Below are 18,510 nucleotides of genomic sequence, written 5' to 3' on the forward strand. Positions count from 1 at the left end.
GTTAAATTTGGTGTTGCCGTCAGAGTTAAATGCGTGTTACCTTCAGAGTTAAATGTGTGTTATCGTCAGAGTCAAATGTGTGTTACCGTCAGAGTTAAATGTGTGTTACCGTCAGAGTTAAATGTGTGTTACCGTCTGAGTTAAATGTGTGTTACGGTCAGAGTAAAATGTGTGTTACCGTCTGAGTTAAATGTGTGTTACGGTCAGAGTTAAATGTGTGTTACCTTCAGAGTTAAATGTGTGTTACCATCTGAGTTAAATGTGTGTTACGGTAAGAGTTAAATGTGTGTTACCGTCTGAGTTAAATGTGTTTTACCTTTAGGGTTAAATGTGTGTTACCGTCTGAGTTAAATATGTGTTACCTTCAGAGTTAAATGTGTGTTACCATCAGAGTTAAATTTGTGTTACCATCAGAGTTAAATGTAAGTTGCCGTCAGAGTTAAATTTGTGTTACCGTCAGAGTTAAATGTGTGTAACCGTCAGAGTTCAATGTGTGTTGCCGTCAGAGTTAAATGTGTGTTACGGTCAGAGTTAAATGTGTGTTACCATCAGAGTTAAATGTGTGTTACGGTCAGAGTTAAATGTGTGTAACGGTCAGAGTTAAATGTGTGTTACCTTAACAGTTAAATGTGTGTTACCTTCAGAGTTAAATGTGTGTTACCTTAAGAGTAAAATGTGTGTTACCACCAGAGTTAAATGTGTGTTACCGTCAGAATTAAATGTGTGTTACCTTAAGAGTTAAATGTGTGGTACTGTCAAAGTTAAATGTGTGTTACCGTCAGAGTTAAATGTGTGTTACCGTCAGTTAAATGTGTGTTACCGTCAGAGTTAAATGTGTGTTACCGTCTGAGTTAAAAGTGTGTTACCTTCAGAGTTAAATGTGTGTTACCATCAGAGTTAAATTTGTGTTACCATCAGAGTTAAATGTAAGTTGCCGTCAGAGTTAAATTTGTGTTACAGTCAGAGTTAAATGTGTGTAACCGTCAGAGTTCAATGTGTGTTGCCGTCAGAGTTAAATGTGTGTTACCATCAGAGTGAAATGTGTGTTACGGTCAGAGTTAAATGTGTGTTACGGTCAGAGTTAAATGTATGTTACGGTCAGAGTTAAATGTGTGTTACCTTAACAGTTAAATGTGTGTTACCTTAACAGTTAAATGTGTGTTACCTTCAGAGTTAAATGTGTGTTACCTTAAGAGTAAAATGTGTGTTACCACCAGAGTTAAAAGTGTGTTACTGTCAGAATTAAATGTGTGTTACCTTAAGAGTTAAATGTGTGGTACTGTCAAAGTTAAATGTGTGTTACCGTCAGAGTTAAATGTGTGTTACCGTCAGTTAAATGTGTGTTACCGTCTGAGTTAAATGTGTGTTACCGTCAGAGTTAAATGTGTATTACCGTCCGAGATAAATGTGTGCTATCGTCAGAGTCAAATGTGTGTTACCGTCAGAGTTAAATGTGTGTTACCGTCAGAGTTAAATGTGTGTTACCGTCAGAGTTAAATGTGTGTTACGGTCAGAGTTAAATGTTTGTTACCGTCTGAGTTAAATGTGTGTTACGGTCAGAGTTAAATGTGTGTTACCGTCTGAGTTAAATGTGTTTTACCGTCAGAGTTAAATGTGTATTACCGTCTGAGTTAAATGTGTGTTACCTTCAGAGTTAAATGTGTGTTACCATCAGAGTTAAATGTGTGTTACCTTCAGGGTTAAATGTGTGTTACCTTCAGAGATAAATGTGTGTTACCTTAAGAGTCAAATGTGTGTTACCTTCAGAGTTAAATGTGTGTTACTGTCTGAGTTAAATGTGAATTACCGTCAGAGTTAAATGTGTGTTACTGTCAGAGTTAAATGTGTGTTACCGTCAGAGTTAAATGTGTGTTACCGTCACAGTTAAATGTAAGTTACCGTCAGAGTTAAATGTGTGTTACGGTCAGAGTTAAATGTGTGTTACCTTAAGAGTTTTATGTGTGGTACCGGCAGAGTTAAATGTGTGTTACCTTCAGAGTTAAATGTGCGTTACCTTAAGAGTCAAATGTGTGTTACCTTCAGAGTTAAATGTGTGTTACTGTCAGAGTTAAATGTGTGTTACCGTCAGAGTTAAATGTGTGTTACCGTCAGACTTAAATGTGTGTTACCGTCAGTTTAATGTGTGTTACCGTCAGATTTATATGTGTGTTACCGTCAGACTTAAATGTGTGTTACCGTCAGTTAAATGTGTGTTGCCGTCAGAGTTAAATGTGTGTTGCCGTCACAGTTAAATGTGTGTTACCGTCTGAGTTAATGTGTGTTACCGTCAGAGTTAAATGTGAGTTACCGTCAGACTTAAATGTGTGTCACGGTCAGAGTTAAATGTGTGTTACGGTCAGACTTAAATGTGTGTTACCGTCAGAGTTAAATGTGTGTTACCATCTGAGTTAAATGTGTGTTACCATCAGAGTCAAATGTGTGTTACCGTCAGAGTGTGGTCCTGGAAGTGGAGGGAGTGTATCTGTGGGGCAGTGCCCACACCAATCACATGCCACAACACGACTAAGTTGCTTTGGCACATTGTCAAACCTGCAAGTGCACACGCACGCGCACACGCACACGCACACACACACACACACAAACACACACACACACACACGATAAAGGCGTTAAATAAGACTAATAGGTAACAATGACATTGTGCAGAGGTCACTAGAGGTCACTACCAGGCAAGGTGGAGTTGGTGTAGCCATTGATGGTGTGGTATTCTTTTCTGCTGCTCCTCTCCCTCACGTCTCCATTCCAGTTCTTGTCTACTTTCCAGTTCTTGTCTCCATACCAGCTCTTGCTCTCGTCAAACACAGCAAACAGCAGCACGAAGGCCGGGTTTATCCTCTCCCCTTCACGCAATGCCCCTGCAGTACACACATAGTACTTCTTTTTCTCAGTGGGAACCTTCTAGAAGTATTATCAGATAAAAAAAAAACTGCTGTAAAAAAATATATAAATGTATATGTTTTTAGTCTGAAGTATAGATGCCAAATGTTTGTTACATTTATTGGATTTCAAACATTTTAAAGTGTCAGTTTACATAACTCTTAAAGGCCTACTGAAAGCCACTACTACCGACCACGCAGTCTGATAGTTTATATATCAATGATGAAATCTTAACATTGCAACACATGCCAATACGGCCTTTTTAGTTTACTAAATTGCAATTTTAAATTTCCCGCGGAGTTTCTTGTTGAAAACATCGCGAAATGATGACGCGTGTTTGTGACGTCTCGGGTTGTAGCGGACATATTAGCCCAGCACCGCTCACAGCTAAAAGTCGTCTCTTTTCATCGCATAATTACACAGTATTTTGGACATCTGTGTTGCTGAATCTTTTGCAATTTGTCCAATTAATAATGGAGACGTGAAAGAAGAATGCTGTTGGTGGAAAGCGGTGGATTGCACCTGCCTTTAGCAACCGAAATACAGCCGGTGTTTCTTTGTTTGTTGTGAAGCTTTAACACAGAGCGGTCTAGCGAACATGTTTCTCTACGTCAACCAAAAAGTTTTTGGATGGGAAAATTGTGATATTAAGTCGGCTCTTACCAGAGACGAGTGGATTATGCGACCTCCTCCTGCAGCTGTCAAAAGGGCAGCTGTGATCTTGGCTCCTCCATTGGCTTCTCTGAGAGACACTGGCATTCACTGTAGCCATCCGACTTTTAGGTATGACTTTATAATCTCACTAAAATACTTAAAACAATAGGCGGATAAGGGATTTTCCAGAATTATCCAAGTAAATGTGTCTAATATCATCTAAATCGCTCCCACTGCCGTCGCCTGGAGCCGTCGCCTTTTTTAATTTTTTTTGTGCTTCACTCTAATTTTCCTCATCCACAAATCTTTCATCCTCGCTCAAATTAATGGGGAAATCGTCGCTTTCTCAGTCCGAATCGCTTGTGCTGCTGGTGGCCGTGATTATAAACAATGTTCAGATGTGAAGAGCTCCACAACCCGTGACGTCACGCGCACATCGTCTGCTACTTCCGGTACAGGCAAGGCTTTTTTTATCAGCGACCAAAAGTTGTGAACTTTATCGTTGATGTTCTCTACTAAATCCTTTCAGCAAAAATATGGCAATATGGCGAAATGATCAAGTATGACACATAGAATGGACCTGCTATCACCGTTTAAATAAGAAATCTAATTTCAGTAGGCCTTTAAAGGATTACGTTACTTTATGTGAGGATAACAAAAAGGACATTTTTGATAGGACAATGTGTCGTTTTTTTGAGTTGTGTGGACTAATAAGTAAGAGATGAGGAAAATAACAATGTTATTATCTGGCAAACATTCTTTCAACACGGCCAACTTGGCCTGATGATAAAAGACGGAAAGATGTCTACCGAGTTCTGAAAGGAACATGTGTGTGTTTTGTGCCACGGCCTGACGTACACGACTTGCAGATCAGCAGGACGCCGATAAGCCCGGAGTTGAGGTCTCGGACCGGGTCCACCTGAGACGAGTAGGAGTAGGTAAGACACTCCGGGTCCCCTTCTGTGGGGCCTTCATTGGGGCCGATGTCCCACACGTACTTGCGGTATCTTCCAGGAGCCACCGCATCGTCCTCCTTCTCCTGGCCGGCTGTAGAGCAAACATCAGAATAAAAAAAACAGTCCAACAGAATCCTGTTGGCTGATTTGTAGAGCTTTTCCAATAATGATAAGGTCCATTGTGGCAAAACATCCTGTGGCAGGAAGAGGCCAGCAGCTTTCAGGAAATGATACATGCCACTGTGCTCAGAGGGAGCACAGTGACTCGCTCTGGGAGCTTGAGGCTGACATCTTTAGTCCCCGGCTGCACATGCAAGATCCTCCATGCTGTGTTATTACCACCAAGTAGCACAATGTCCACTTTCTTTCTCCGCGACACTTTCTCACCTCAATTATCTTTTCCACGTCTTGGACGAAAGTAGTTGGATGTGACTCGGCTGGTGTCTCTGAGGCCGTTAGGGCAAGGTCACCAGTAAACACCTCAAAAATCCTTTTGCAACAAACCACACCAAGTCATACCTCAAATTAAAGGCCATGACGAGGACTTTCTAGATATGTAATTATTTGTATAATGTACAATTATTACAAACCCCGTTTCCATATGAGTTGGGAAATTGTGTTGGATGTAAATATAAACAGAATACAATGATTTGCAAATCCTTTTCAACCCATATTCAGTTGAATGCACTACAAAGACAACATATTTGATGTTCAAACTCATAAACTTTTTTCTTTTTTGCAAATAATAATTAACTTAGAATTTCATGGCTGCAACACGTGCCAAAGTAGTTGGGAAAGGGCATGTTCACCACTGTGTTACATCACCTTTTCTTTTAACAACACTCAATAAAGGTTTGGGAACTGAGGAAACTAATAGTTGAAGCTTTGAAAGTGGAATTCTTTCCCATTCTTATTTTATGTAGAGCTTCAGTCGTTCAACAGTCCGGGGTCTCCGCTGTCGTATTTTACGCTTCATAATGCGCCACACATTTTCCATGGGAGACAGGTCTGTACTGCAGGCCGGCCAGGAAAGTACCCGCACTCTTTTTTTTACGAAGCCACGCTGTTGTAACACGTGCTGAATGTTGCTTGGTTTAGTCTTGCTGAAATAAGCAGGGGCGTCCATGAAAAAGACAGCGCTTGGATGGCAGCATATGTTGTTCCAAAACCTGTATGTACCTTTCAAAATTAATGGTGCCTTCACAGATGTGTAAGTTACCCATGCCTTGGGCACTAATGCACCCCCATACCATCACAGAGGCTGGCTTTTGAACTTTGCGTCAATGACAATCTGGATGGTTCGCTTGCCCTTTGGCCCGCATGACACGATGTGGAATATTTCCAAAAACAATTTGAAATGTGGACTCGTCAGACCACAGAACACTTTTACACTTTGCATCAGTCCATCTTAGATGATCTCGGCCCCAGAGAAGTTTCTGGATGTTGTTGATAAATGGCTTTTGCTTTGCATAGTACAGTTTTAATTGCACTTACAGATGTAGTGACCAACTTTATTTAGTGACAGTGGTTTTCTGAAGTGTTCCTGAGCCCGTCTGGTGATATCCTTTAGAGATTTATATCGGTTTTTGATACTGTGCTGTCCGAAGGTTCGAAGGTCAAGGTCATTTAATGTTGGTTTCCGGCCATTTAGCTTACGTGGAGTGATTTCTCCAGATTCTCTGAACCTTTTGATGATATTATGGAGCGTAGATGTTGAAATCCCTAATTTTCTTTCTATTGCACTTTGAAAAACGTTGTTCTTAAACTGTTTGACTATTTGCTCACTTAGTTGTGAACAAAGGGGTGTACCTCGCCCCATCCTTTCTTGTAAAAGACTGAGCATTTCTTGGGAAGTTTTTTTTATACCCAATCATGGCACCCAACTGTTCCCAATTAGCCTGCACACCTGCGGGAAGTTCCAAATAAGTGTTTGATGAGCATTCTTCAACATTATCAGTATTTTTTCCACCTTTCCCAACTTCTTTGTCACGTGTTGCTGGCATCAAATTCTAAAGTTAATGATTATTTGCACAAAAAAAAAATGTTTATCAGTTTGAACATCAAATATGTTGTCTTTGTAGCATATTCAACTGAATATGGGTTGAAAATGATTTGCAAATCATTGTATTCTGTTTATATTTACATCTAACACAATTTCCCAATTCATATGGAAACAGGCTTTGTATTACCTTCAGACTGCTTCCAGTAGGTGATCCCCACAGGGCTGATACTGTAAGGTTTGGACGCCAGGTTCTTGAAGTGCACGACCACCCGCTCAGGGGCCTGAGTCACGATCACTGGACCTTGAATGCCTGCAAATAAATAAGCAGCGACTTTTCATCGGCCGTATTGACTTGAAATTTCTCACGGAGGTCGACACATTGTAGGAAACACACCCCGTGTAAATGTTGCACAGAGCTTTCGGGGACTGATAAGCACGTTTACTTTGATTTCACTCACAATTTACTTGAAATCATGACTGGAAATGAGTAGAAATAAATATATATCCAACTATCTGTCCAACATTTGCTATTTAACCATTAAAGGCCTACTGAAATTAGATTTTCTTATTTAAATGGGGATAGCAGGTCCATTCTATGTGTCATACTTGATCATTTCGCGATATTGCCATATTTTTGCTGAAAGGATTTAGTACAGAACATCGACGATAAAGTTTGCAACTTTTGGTCGCTAATAAAAAAGCCTTGCCTGTACCGGAAGTAGCAGACGATGTGCGCGTGACATCACGGGTTGTGGAGCTCCTCACATCTGAACATTGTTTATAATCATGCCTACCAGCAGCAAGAGCGATTTGGACTGAGAAAGCGACGATTTCCCCATTAATTTGAGAGAAGATGAAAGATTTGTGGATGAGGAAAGTGAGAGTGAAGGACTAGAAGAAGAAAAAAATAAAAACAGGGCAGTGGGAGCGATTCAGATGTTATCAGACACATTTACTAGGATAATTCTGGAAAATCCCTTATCTGCTTATTGTGTTACTAATGTTTTAGTGAGATTATATAGTCGTACCTGAAAGTCGGAGGGGTGTGGCCACGGGTGTGTGCGGAGGAGGCAAGAGAGTCGCAGCTGCCTCTTTGACAGGTGCACGAGGAACGACGCAAGCTTCGCTCATGTCTACGGTAAGAGCCGACTTATTACCACAATTCTATCACCAAAACCTGCCGGTTGACAAGTGGTAGAGAGCCATGTTCGCTTGACCGCTCTGTTCCATAGTAAAGCTTCACTTTCGGAATGTAAACAAGGAAACACCGGCTGTGTTTGTGTTGCTAAAGGCAGCCGCAAAACACCGCTTCCCACCTACTTCTTTCTTCTTTGGCGTCTCCATTATTAATTGAACAAATTGCAAAAAATTTAAAACTGCAATTTAGTAAACTAAAAAGGCCGCATTGGCATGCGTTGCAATGTTAAGATTTCATCATTGATATATAAACTATCAGACTGCGTGGTCGGTAGTACTGGGTTTCAGTAGACCTTTAAATTTAGGATTAAAGAAGAAACTCTAAAATAGTGTAAAGAACTTAAATATTTCGTAAATGTTATTTTAACTCCGCAGAGTGTGGAGCTATATAAACCCTGAGAAAGTGTTAACTTGCTTCGTTTAACTCACCTAGTGTTATTTTAACCCAGTCTGGTGAGTTAAAGAAGGAACTCTGACAAAGTGTTAGTGACAACTCACAAAGTGTTGATTTAATTATAATAGAAACTCTGACAAAGTGTTAATGACAACTGTTGCGTTTGGACCGGATGTTCCTCCGGGGGAATTTAAGTTGCTGGTCATGTAAGATGATTGTAAATTATAACCCATAACAGAATAGGTATTTTGCAATTTATTCCAAAGCTTTGGAGAGACCAACCTAAAAAACAACACATTCAATTCGCATCGCTTAGTTGATCTGAAAAATCTACGGAAGTGTTGTCTATTTCAATATGCCAATAGCCTACACCCTTCAGAGCGAATACACATATCTATTGTTTTCCTCAGCTGGAGACGGAAAGAGGTAGGGAAAAGGAGTATTGCTACTCCTGCATTCCCAGCTCAATGTAGTTTACAGTATACCATCGGTCATGAGATAAAGAAAAGATAAAAAGAGTACAAGATGGAACACTAGCTATTTCAAATATGACTAAAGAAAAAAAAAACTTTTAAATATGGATGTATGTAGATATCTATCTCCGTCACAAAGTGTTGATTTAATTATAATAGGAACACTGACAAAATGTTAATGACAATTCACAAAGTGTTGGTCATCCGTAGTTAAGTTAGTTGTAGAAGGAACTCTGACATTGTGTTACATGATTAACTATTTTGAAAATATTAATTTAACTCTGAAAAGTGTGGAGCTATATATAAACCCTTAAAAAGTGTTCAAATCAACTCAGTGGGAGTTAATTCAACACAGCAGTTTTGCTGTACGGATCATTAAAGTTCAGTCAGGTTAATAACTGTTTAATATTGGGTTCATGTTCCACTAATGGCTCTTACAGTTCTCTTCTGGAAGATTGGATTTAAACGTTTTGTTTTTTTTACAGGCACTATCCCTCATTTCCTTTACGATCTGATACTAAGTCATATTTAGGGTGGTAACAGGGTGGTATCACCAATACTGAAACCGATAGTTAAAAAAAAAAATTGAATGTAATGAGAAAAAGCTAAAATGTTTTAATAAATCATAATAATATAGTTTATTTGTCTGTAGCATAAAGTTTTGTCTTTAAATGTAAATAATCTGTTTTTAGCATTTTAATTTTTTTTTAAATAAAAAATATTAAAATGGTCCTGCTATACTTGAATTTTAGGTATGCAGCCCTTGGTGATCTAAAATATTAGACACACTCAAAATAAAAATAAAATATACTTAAAACAAAAACAAAGTTTATTCATCCATCCATCCATTCTCTACTGCTTATTCCCCTTTGGGGTCGCGGGGGGCACTGGTGCCTAGCTCAGCTTTAGTTAATTATAAAATAAAATACTAAATTATGAATTAATTAAAAAAATAACAAACCGAAATGTTCTAGCTAATAATTAATACAAATATCATTAGTCACCAATTATACAAATCTGACAACCTGTTTTTAGCATTTTTTTTCCCAATATAAATATTTCAGTAAGTCCCCATTTGGTAAATAATTATACAACTTGATGGAAAATGTTTGGACACTCCTGAACTAAAGTATCAAGACTATCTAAATATTTATATTACAGCATAAACATCTGGTATCAACAATATGGATATTTCAGTATCGATCCACACTACAACTTGGGCGATATCTGTATTACATCTGCTTGCACATCTTCCAAAGCATTTTGAACACAGCCCAGGTGATGTCATAATTAATGTCATTTGTGAACACAGCCCAGGTGATGTCATAATTAATGTCATTTGTGAACACAGCCCAGGTGATGTCATAATTAATGTCATTCTTGAACACAGCCCAGGTGATGTCATAATTAATGTCATTCTTGAACACAGCCCAGGTGATGTCATAATTAATGTCATTTGTGAACACAGCCCAGGTGATGTCATAATTAATGTCATTCTTGAACACAGCCCAGGTGATGTCATAATTAATGTCATTTGTGAACACAGCCCAGGTGATGTCATAATTAATGTCATTTGTGAACACAGCCCAGGTGATGTCATAATTAATGTCATCTGTGAACACAGCCCAGGTGATGTCATGATTAATGTCATTTGTGAACACAGCCCAGGTGATGTCATGATTAATGTCATTCTTGAACACAGCCCAGGTGAGGTCATAATTAATGTTATTTGTGAACACAGCCCAGGTGATGTCATAATTAATGTCATTTGTAAACACAGCCCAGGTGATGTCATGATTAATGTCATTTGTGAACACAGCCCAGGTGATGTCATAATTAATGTCATTCTTGAACACAGCCCAGGTGATGTCATAATTAATGTCATTTGTGAACACAGCCCAGGTGATGTCATAATTAATGTCATTTGTGAACACAGCACAGGTTGTCAGGTGATGTCATAATTAATGTCATTTGTGAACACAGCCCAGGTGATGTCATGATTAATGTCATTTGTGAACACAGCCCAGGTGATGTCATAATTAATGTTATTCGTGAACACAGCACAGGTTGTCAGGCTTGCCACTGACAGTTTGTGTGTGTTTTAGTTTCTCCTCTGTGTGTTTAGTATTTTCTGTCCGTAGTTCCTGTCAGCACTCTTATTTTGGTTCAGCTTCCTGTTTGTCTCCCTGAGTGCTTTGTTTCCCCTCAGCTTCGGCAGATTGGCACCTGGCCACACCTGGTGTCAATCAGCCCACTTCTATTTGTACCTGATTTTTCTTCCAGTCAGTGCTGGATTATTGATTTTTCGTTGCCACATGTCTCTCTTGTCGTTGCTACCTGTCGTGCCGTGTCTTATCTTTGCAGCGTAGCGGTAAGCTATATTTTCGTTAGATGTTTGTGGCTTACTGTTTTTTGTGGCGGATGTGTAGCCCGGAACAGTTAGGGCTGCTTGGGATTCTGGGTATTTGTTCTTTTGTGTTTATGTTGTGTTACGGTGAAAATGTTCTCCCGAAATGTGTTGGAGAGTAACTTGTAGCTTAGTTACATTTAACAGAGTTACTTGTAGCTTACTTACATTTAATGCAGAGTAACCTGTAGCGTAGCTACATAAAATAGAGAGTAACTTGTAGCATAGTTACATTTAATGGAGAGTAACTTTTAGCTTAGTTAAATCTAATGGAGAGTGACTTGTAGCGTAGTTACATCTAATGTTGAGTAACTTGTAGCGTAGTTACATCTAATGGAGGGTAACCTGTATCTTAGCTACATTTAACGGAGAGTAATTTGTAGCTTAGTTACATTTAATGGAGAGTAAAGTTTAGTTTAGTTAGATCTAATTGAGAGTAACTTGTAGCTTAGTTACATTTAACGGAGAGTAACTTGTAGCTTAGTTTCTTTTAATGTAGAGTAACTTGTATCTTAGCTACATTTAACAGAGAGCATCTTGTACCTTAGCTATATTTAACGGAGAGTAACTTGTAACATAGTTACATCTAATGGAGAGTAACCTGTATCTTAGCTACATTTAACGAAGAGTAACTTGTAGCTTAGCTACATTTAACAGAGAGCATCTTGTACCTTAGCTATATTTAACGGAGAGTAACTTGTAGCTTAGCTACTTTTAACGGAGAGTAACTTGTAGCTTAGTTACATTTAATGGAGAGTAACTTGTAGCTTAGCTACATTTAACGGAGAGTAACTTGTAGCTTAGTCACATTTAATGGGGAGTAAGTTGTAGCATAGTTACATTTAATGGAGAGTATCTTGTCGCTTAATTACATTTAATTGAGAGTTACTTGTCGCATAGTTACATCTAATGGAGAGTAACTTGTATCTTAATTACATTTAATGGAGAATAACCTGTAGCGTAGTTACATTTAACGGAGAGTAACTTGTAGCTTAGTTACATCTAGTAGAGAGGAACCTTCAGCTTAGTTACATTTAATGGAGAGTAACTTGTATCTTAGTTACATTTAATGGTGAGTAACCTGTAGCGTAGTTACATATAATGGAGAGTAACCTGTAGCGTAGTTACATTTAACGGAGGGTAACTTGTAGCTTAGTTACATTTAATGGAGAGAAACGTTTAGCTTAGTTATATCTAATTGAGAGTAACTTGTAGCTTAGTTACATTTAACGGAGAGTAACTTGAAGCTTAGTTACATTTAATGGAGAGTAACTTGTATCTTAGCTACATTTAACAGAGAGCATCTTGTACCTTAGCTATATTTAACGGAGAGTAACTTGTAGCTTAGCTACTTTTAACCGAGAGTAACTTGTAGCTTAGTTACATTTAATGGAGAGTAACTTGTAGCTTATTCACATTTAATGGAGAGTAACCTGTAGCATAGTTACATTTAATGGAGAGTATCTTGTCGCTTAATTACATTTAATGGAGAGTTACTTGTCGCATAGTTACATTTAATGGAGAGTATCTTGTCGCTTAATTACATTTAATGGAGAGTTACTTGTCGCATAGTTACATCTAATGGAGAGTAACTTGTATCTTAATTACATTTAATGGAGAGTAACCTGTAGCGTAGTTACATTTAACGGAGAGTAACTTGTAGCTTAGTTATATCTAATGGAGAGTAACTTGTAGCGTAGTTACATCTAATGTTGAGTAACTTGTAACATAGTTACATCTAATGGAGAGTAACCTGTATCTTAGCTACATTTAACGAAGAGTAACTTGTAGCTTAGTTACATTTAATGGAGAGTAACGTTTGCCTTAGTTATTTCTAATTGAGAGTAACTTGTAGCTTAGTTACATTTAACGGAGAGTAACTTGTAGCTTAGTTACATTTAATGGAAAGTAACTTGTATCTTAGCTACATTTAACAGAGAGCATCTTGTATCTTAGCTATATTTAACGGAGAGTAACTTGTAGCTTAGCTGCATTTAACGGAAAGTAACTTGTAGCTTAGTTAAATTCAATGGAGCGTATATTGTCGCTTAATTACATTTAATGGAGAGTTACTTGTCGCATAGTTATATCTAATGGAGACTTACTTGTAGCGTAGTTACATCTAGTAGAGAAGAACCTTAACCTTAGTTACATTTAATGGAGAGTAATTTGTATCTTAGTTACATTTAATGGGGAGTAACCTGTGGCGTAGTTACATTTAACGGAGGGTAACTTGTAGCTTAGTTACATTTAATGGAGAGAAACGTTTAGCTTAGTTATATCTAATTAAGAGTAACTTGTAGCTTAGTTACATTTAATGGAGAGTTACTTGTAGCGTAGTTACATCTAGTAGAGAGGAACATTTAGCTTAGTTACATTTAATGGAGAGTAACGTGTATCTTAATTACATTTAATGGAGAGTAAGTTGTAGCTTAGTTACATTGAACGGAGAGTAACTTGTAGCTTAGTCACATTTAATGGAGAGTAACTTGTCGCTTAGTTACATCTAATGAAGAGTTACTTGTAGCTTAGTTACATTTAATGGAGAGTATCTTGTCGCTTAATTACATTTAATTGAGAGTTGCTTGTCGCATAGTTACATCTAATGGAGAATAACTTGTATCTTAATTACATTTAATGGAGAGTAACCTGTAGCGTAGTTACATTTAACGGAGAGTAACTTGTAGCTTAGTTATATCTAATGGAGAGTAACTTGTAGCGTAGTTACATCTAATGTTGGGTAACTTGTAACATAGTTACATCTAATGGAGAGTAACCTGTATCTTAGCTGCATTTAAAGGAGAGTAACTTGTAGCTTAGTTACATTTAATGGAGAGTAACGTTTGCCTTAGTTATTTCTAATTGAGAGTAACTTGTAGCTTAGTTACATTTAACGGAGAGTAACTTGTAGCTTAGTTGCATTTAATGGAAGTACTCCGCCTTCCGCCCGATTGTAGCTGAGATAGGCACCAGCGCCCCCCGCGATCCCAAAAGGGAATAAGCGGTAGAAAATGGATGGATGGATGGAAGTAACTTGTATCTTAGCTACATTTAACAGAGAGCATCTTGTATCTTAGCTATATTTAACGGAGAGTAACTTGTAGCTTAGCTGCATTTAACGGAGAGTAACTTGTAGCTTAGTTACATTCAATGGAGAGTAACTTATAACTAAGCTACATTTAACAGAGAGTAACTTGTATCTTAATTACATTTAATGGAGAGTAACTTGTAGCATAGTTACATTTAATGGAGCGTATATTGTCGCTTAATTACATTTAATGGAGAGTTACTTGTAGCGTAGTTACATCTAGTAGAGAGGAACCTTAAGCTTAGTTACATTTAATGGAGAGTAATTTGTATCTTAGTTACATTTAATGGAGAGTAACCTGTGGCGTAGTTACATCTAATGGAGAGTAACTTGTATCTTGAAAGATATAATGGAGAGTAACCTGTAGCGTAGTTACATTTAACGGACAGTAACTTGTAGCTTAGTTACATTTAATGGAGAGTTACTTGTAGCGTAGTTACATCTAGTAGAGAGGAACATTTAGCTTAGTTACATTTAATGGAGAGTAATTTGTATCTTAGTTACATTTAATGGAGAGTAACCTGTAGCGTAGTTTCATCTAATGGAGAGTAACTTGTATCTTAGTTACATTTAATGGAGAGTAACCTGTAGCGTAGTTACATTTAACAGAGTAACTTGTAGCTTGGTTACATTTAATGGAGAGTTACTTGTAGCTTAGTTACATTTAACGGAGAGTTACTTGTAGCTTAGTTACATATAATGGAGAGTAATTGTAGCTTAATTACATTTAATGGAGAGTAACTTGTAGCATAGTTACATTGAATGGAGAGTAACTTGTAGCTTAGTTAGATTTAATGGAGAGTAACTTGTCGCTTAGTTACATCTAATGAAGAGTTACTTGTAGCTTAGTTACATTTAATGGAGAGTAACTTGTAGCTTAGTTACATTGAACGGAGAGGAACCTTTAGCTTAGTTACATTTAATGGAGAGCAACTTGTATCTTAGTTACATTTAATGGAGAGTAACCTGTAGCGTAGTTACATCTAATGGAGAGTAACTTGTATCTTAGTTACATTTAACGAAGAGTAACTTGTAGCTTGGTTACATTTAATGGAGAATTACTTGTAGCGTAGTTACATCTAGTAGAGAGGAACCTTTAGCTTAGTTACATTTAATGGAGAGTAACTTGTATCTTAGTTAGATTTAATGGAGAGTAACCTGTAGCGTAGTTACATCTAATGGAGAGTAACTTGTATCTTAGTTACATTTAATGGAGAGTAACCTGTAGCGTAGTTACATTTAACGGAGAGTAACTTGTAGCTTGGTTACATTTAATGGAGAGTTACTTGTAGCGTAGTTACATCTAGTAGAGAGGAACCTTTAGCTTAGTTACATTTAATGGAGAGTAACTTGTACCTTAGTTACATTTAATGGAGAGTAACCTGTAGCATAGTTACATTTAACGGAGAGTAACTTGTAGCTTAGTTACATATAATGGAGTTACTTGTAGCGTAGTTACATCTAGTAGAGAGGAACCTTTAGCTTAGTTACATTTAATGGAGAGTAACTTGTACCTTAGTTACATTTAATGGAGAGTAACCTGTAGCGTAGTTACATCTAATGGAGAGTAACTTGTATCTTAGTTACATTTAATGGAGAGTAACCTGTAGCGTAGTTACATCTAGTAGAGAGGAACCTTTAGCTTAGTTACATTTAATGGAGAGTAACTTGTACCTTAGTTACATTTAATGGAGAGTAACCTGTAGCGTAGTTACATCTAATGGAGAGTAACTTGTATCTTAGTTACATTTAATGGAGAGTAACCTGTAGCGTAGTTACATTTAACGGAGAGTAACTTGTAACTTGGTTACATTTAATGGAGAGTTACTTGTAGCGTAGTTACATCTAGTAGAGAGGAACCTTCAGCTTAGTTACATTTAATGGAGAGTAACTTGTATCTGAGTTACATTTAATGGAGAGTAACCTGTAGCGTAGTTACATCTAATGGAGAGTAACTTGTATCTTAGTTACATTTAATGGAGAGTAACCTGTAGCGTAGTTACATTTAACGGAGTTACTTGAAGCTTTGTTACATTTAACGGCGGGTAACTTGTAGCTTAGTTACATTTAACGGAGAGTAACTTGTAGCTTGGTTACATTTAATGGAGAATTACTTTTAGCGTAGTTACATCTAGTAGATAGGAACCTTTAGCTTAGTTACATTTAATGGAGAGTAACTTGTATCTTAGTTACATTTAATGGAGAGTAACCTGTAGCGTAGTTACATCTAATGGAGAGTAACTTGTATCTTAGTTACATTTAATGGAGAGTAACCTGTAGCGTAGTTACATTTAACGGAGAGTAACTTGTAGCTTGGTTACATTTAATGGAGAGTTACTTGTAGCGTAGTTACATCTAGTAGAGAGGAACCTTTAGCTTAGTTACATTTAATGGAGAGTAACTTGTACCTTAGTTACATTTAATGGAGAGTAACCTGTAGCATAGTTACATTTAACGGAGAGTAACTTGTAGCTTAGTTACATTTAATGGAGTTACTTGTAGCGTAGTTACATCTAGTAGAGAGGAACCTTTAGCTTAGTTACATTTAATGGAGAGTAACTTGTACCTTAGTTATATTTAATGGAGAGTAACCTGTAGCGTAATTACATCTAATGGAGAGTAACTTGTATCTTAGTTACATTTAATGGAAAGTAACTTGTACCTTAGTTACATTTAATGGAGAGTAACCTGTAGCGTAGTTACATTTAACGGAGAGTAACTTGTAACTTGGTTGCATTTAATGGAGAGTTACTTGTAGCGTAGTTACATCTAGTAGAGAGGAACCTTCAGCTTAGTTACATTTAATGGAGAGTAACCTGTAGCGTACTTACATCTAATGGGGAGTAACTTGTATCTTAGTTACATTTAATGGAGAGTAACCTGTAGCGTAGTTACATTTAACAGAGTTACTTGAAGCTTTGTTACATTTAACGGCGGGTAACTTGTAGCTTAGTTACATTTAACGGAGAGTAACTTGTAGCCTAGTTACATTTAATGGAGAGTAACTTGTCGCTTCGTTACATCTAATAAAGAGTAACTTGTATTTTAGTTACATTTAACGGAGAGTAACTTGTAGCTTAGTTACATTTAATGGAGAGTAACTTGTCGCTTAGTTACATTTAATGAAGAATAACTTGTATTTTAGTTACATCTAATGGAGAGTAACTTGTATTTTAGTTACATTTAGGAGTAAGTATCATGTGGATCACCGCTTGTCTCCCATCAACTTGCAGTCACCTACCTGCCCATGGCTTCCTCCGCGTGGGTAAAGTATAGGTGGCGTCCGTGTATTCCCTGTAAATCGCCTTTCTAAATTTCTGGGGCGTGTCTTTGGAGCGCCACCTGTCGGCAGAGTAGAAGAATGCGCATTAAAGGATGTGTGAGGTGATGGACAAAAAAGAGTGGTCACCTTTGGTCAGCGGTTGCATCATCATGGTAGTGGACATAGTCCCAGCCAATCTCCACAGCAGCGATGTAGTGCTCCTTCAGCGGAATGGTGTGCGTCGCCTCCACCACCTGCACCACCACCACCACCACCATGCACAGCAGCAGCAGCAGCAGCAGCGACCCCGCCATGGCAAAGTTCACCTGCCGAGTGTGAGTGTGTGCTGGGTGGAGACCTTTAAATGTGGGTGGAGGGAGAGGCTGGATGCAGCGTGTGTGGGCGGGCGAGAGGGGGAGAGAGAGAAAGAGAGAGAGAGAGAGAGAGAGAGAGAGAGAGAGCAAAAATACAAAAAACTAATCTGTCTGGAGCCGCAAAAAATTAAGAGCCATATTACATACAAATAATGTGTCATGAGATATAGATTGAATTATAGACTTAAAAGGAAACTGAAATTAGATTTTCTTATTCAAGCGGGGATAGCAGGTCCATTTTATGTGTCATACTTGATCATTTTGCCATATTTTTGCTAAAATGATTTAGTAGAGAACATCCACGATAAAGTTCGCAACTTTTGGTCGCTAATAAAAAAGCCTTGCCTGTACCGGAAGTAGCAGACGATGTGCGCGTGACGTCACGGGTTGTGGAGCTCCTCACATCTGAACATTGTTTACAATCATGGCCACCAGCAGCGAGAGCGATTCGGACCGAGAAAGCGACGATTTCCCCATTAATTTGAGCGAGGATGAAAGATTCGTGGATGAGGAAAGTGAGAGTGAAGGACTAGAAAAAAGAAAAAAAAAGACGAGGGCAGTGGGAGCGATTCAGATGTTATTAGACAAATTAACTAGGATAATTCTGGAAAATCCCTTATCTGCTTATTGTGTTACTAGTGTTTTAGTGAGACTATATGGTCGTACCTGAAAATCGGAGGGGTGTGGCCATGGGTGTGGTGACCGCCAGTGTCTCTAAAGGGAAACGACGTTTCTCGACGAGGTGAGGCGAAGCTTTTTTTTTCCCTCCTTCACGGTGGAAGCATCCCACGTTCGGGGGCGGCCG

General features: G+C 38.1%; 1 protein-coding gene across 1 annotated transcript in view; it reads right to left on the minus strand.

Moving 5' to 3' along the window:
• Positions 1-17,685, minus strand: part of f8 (coagulation factor VIII, procoagulant component) — a 75,148-nt gene extending 57,463 nt beyond the window's left edge. Inside the window, exons 1-6 of the mRNA XM_061900119.1 lie at positions 17,479-17,685; positions 17,311-17,411; positions 6,698-6,820; positions 4,411-4,599; positions 2,688-2,876; positions 2,447-2,550 (exon numbers count right to left, since the gene is read on the minus strand). Coding sequence (XP_061756103.1) covers positions 2,447-2,550; positions 2,688-2,876; positions 4,411-4,599; positions 6,698-6,820; positions 17,311-17,411; positions 17,479-17,645 — 873 coding nt within the window. The 5' untranslated portion in view covers positions 17,646-17,685. The remainder of the gene's footprint in view (positions 1-2,446; positions 2,551-2,687; positions 2,877-4,410; positions 4,600-6,697; positions 6,821-17,310; positions 17,412-17,478) is intronic.
• Between the last annotated feature and the right edge of the window lie 825 nt (positions 17,686-18,510).

This window comes from Nerophis ophidion, linkage group LG05, assembly GCF_033978795.1.
Source record: "Nerophis ophidion isolate RoL-2023_Sa linkage group LG05, RoL_Noph_v1.0, whole genome shotgun sequence".
Classification (NCBI taxonomy): Eukaryota; Metazoa; Chordata; class Actinopteri; order Syngnathiformes; family Syngnathidae; genus Nerophis; species Nerophis ophidion.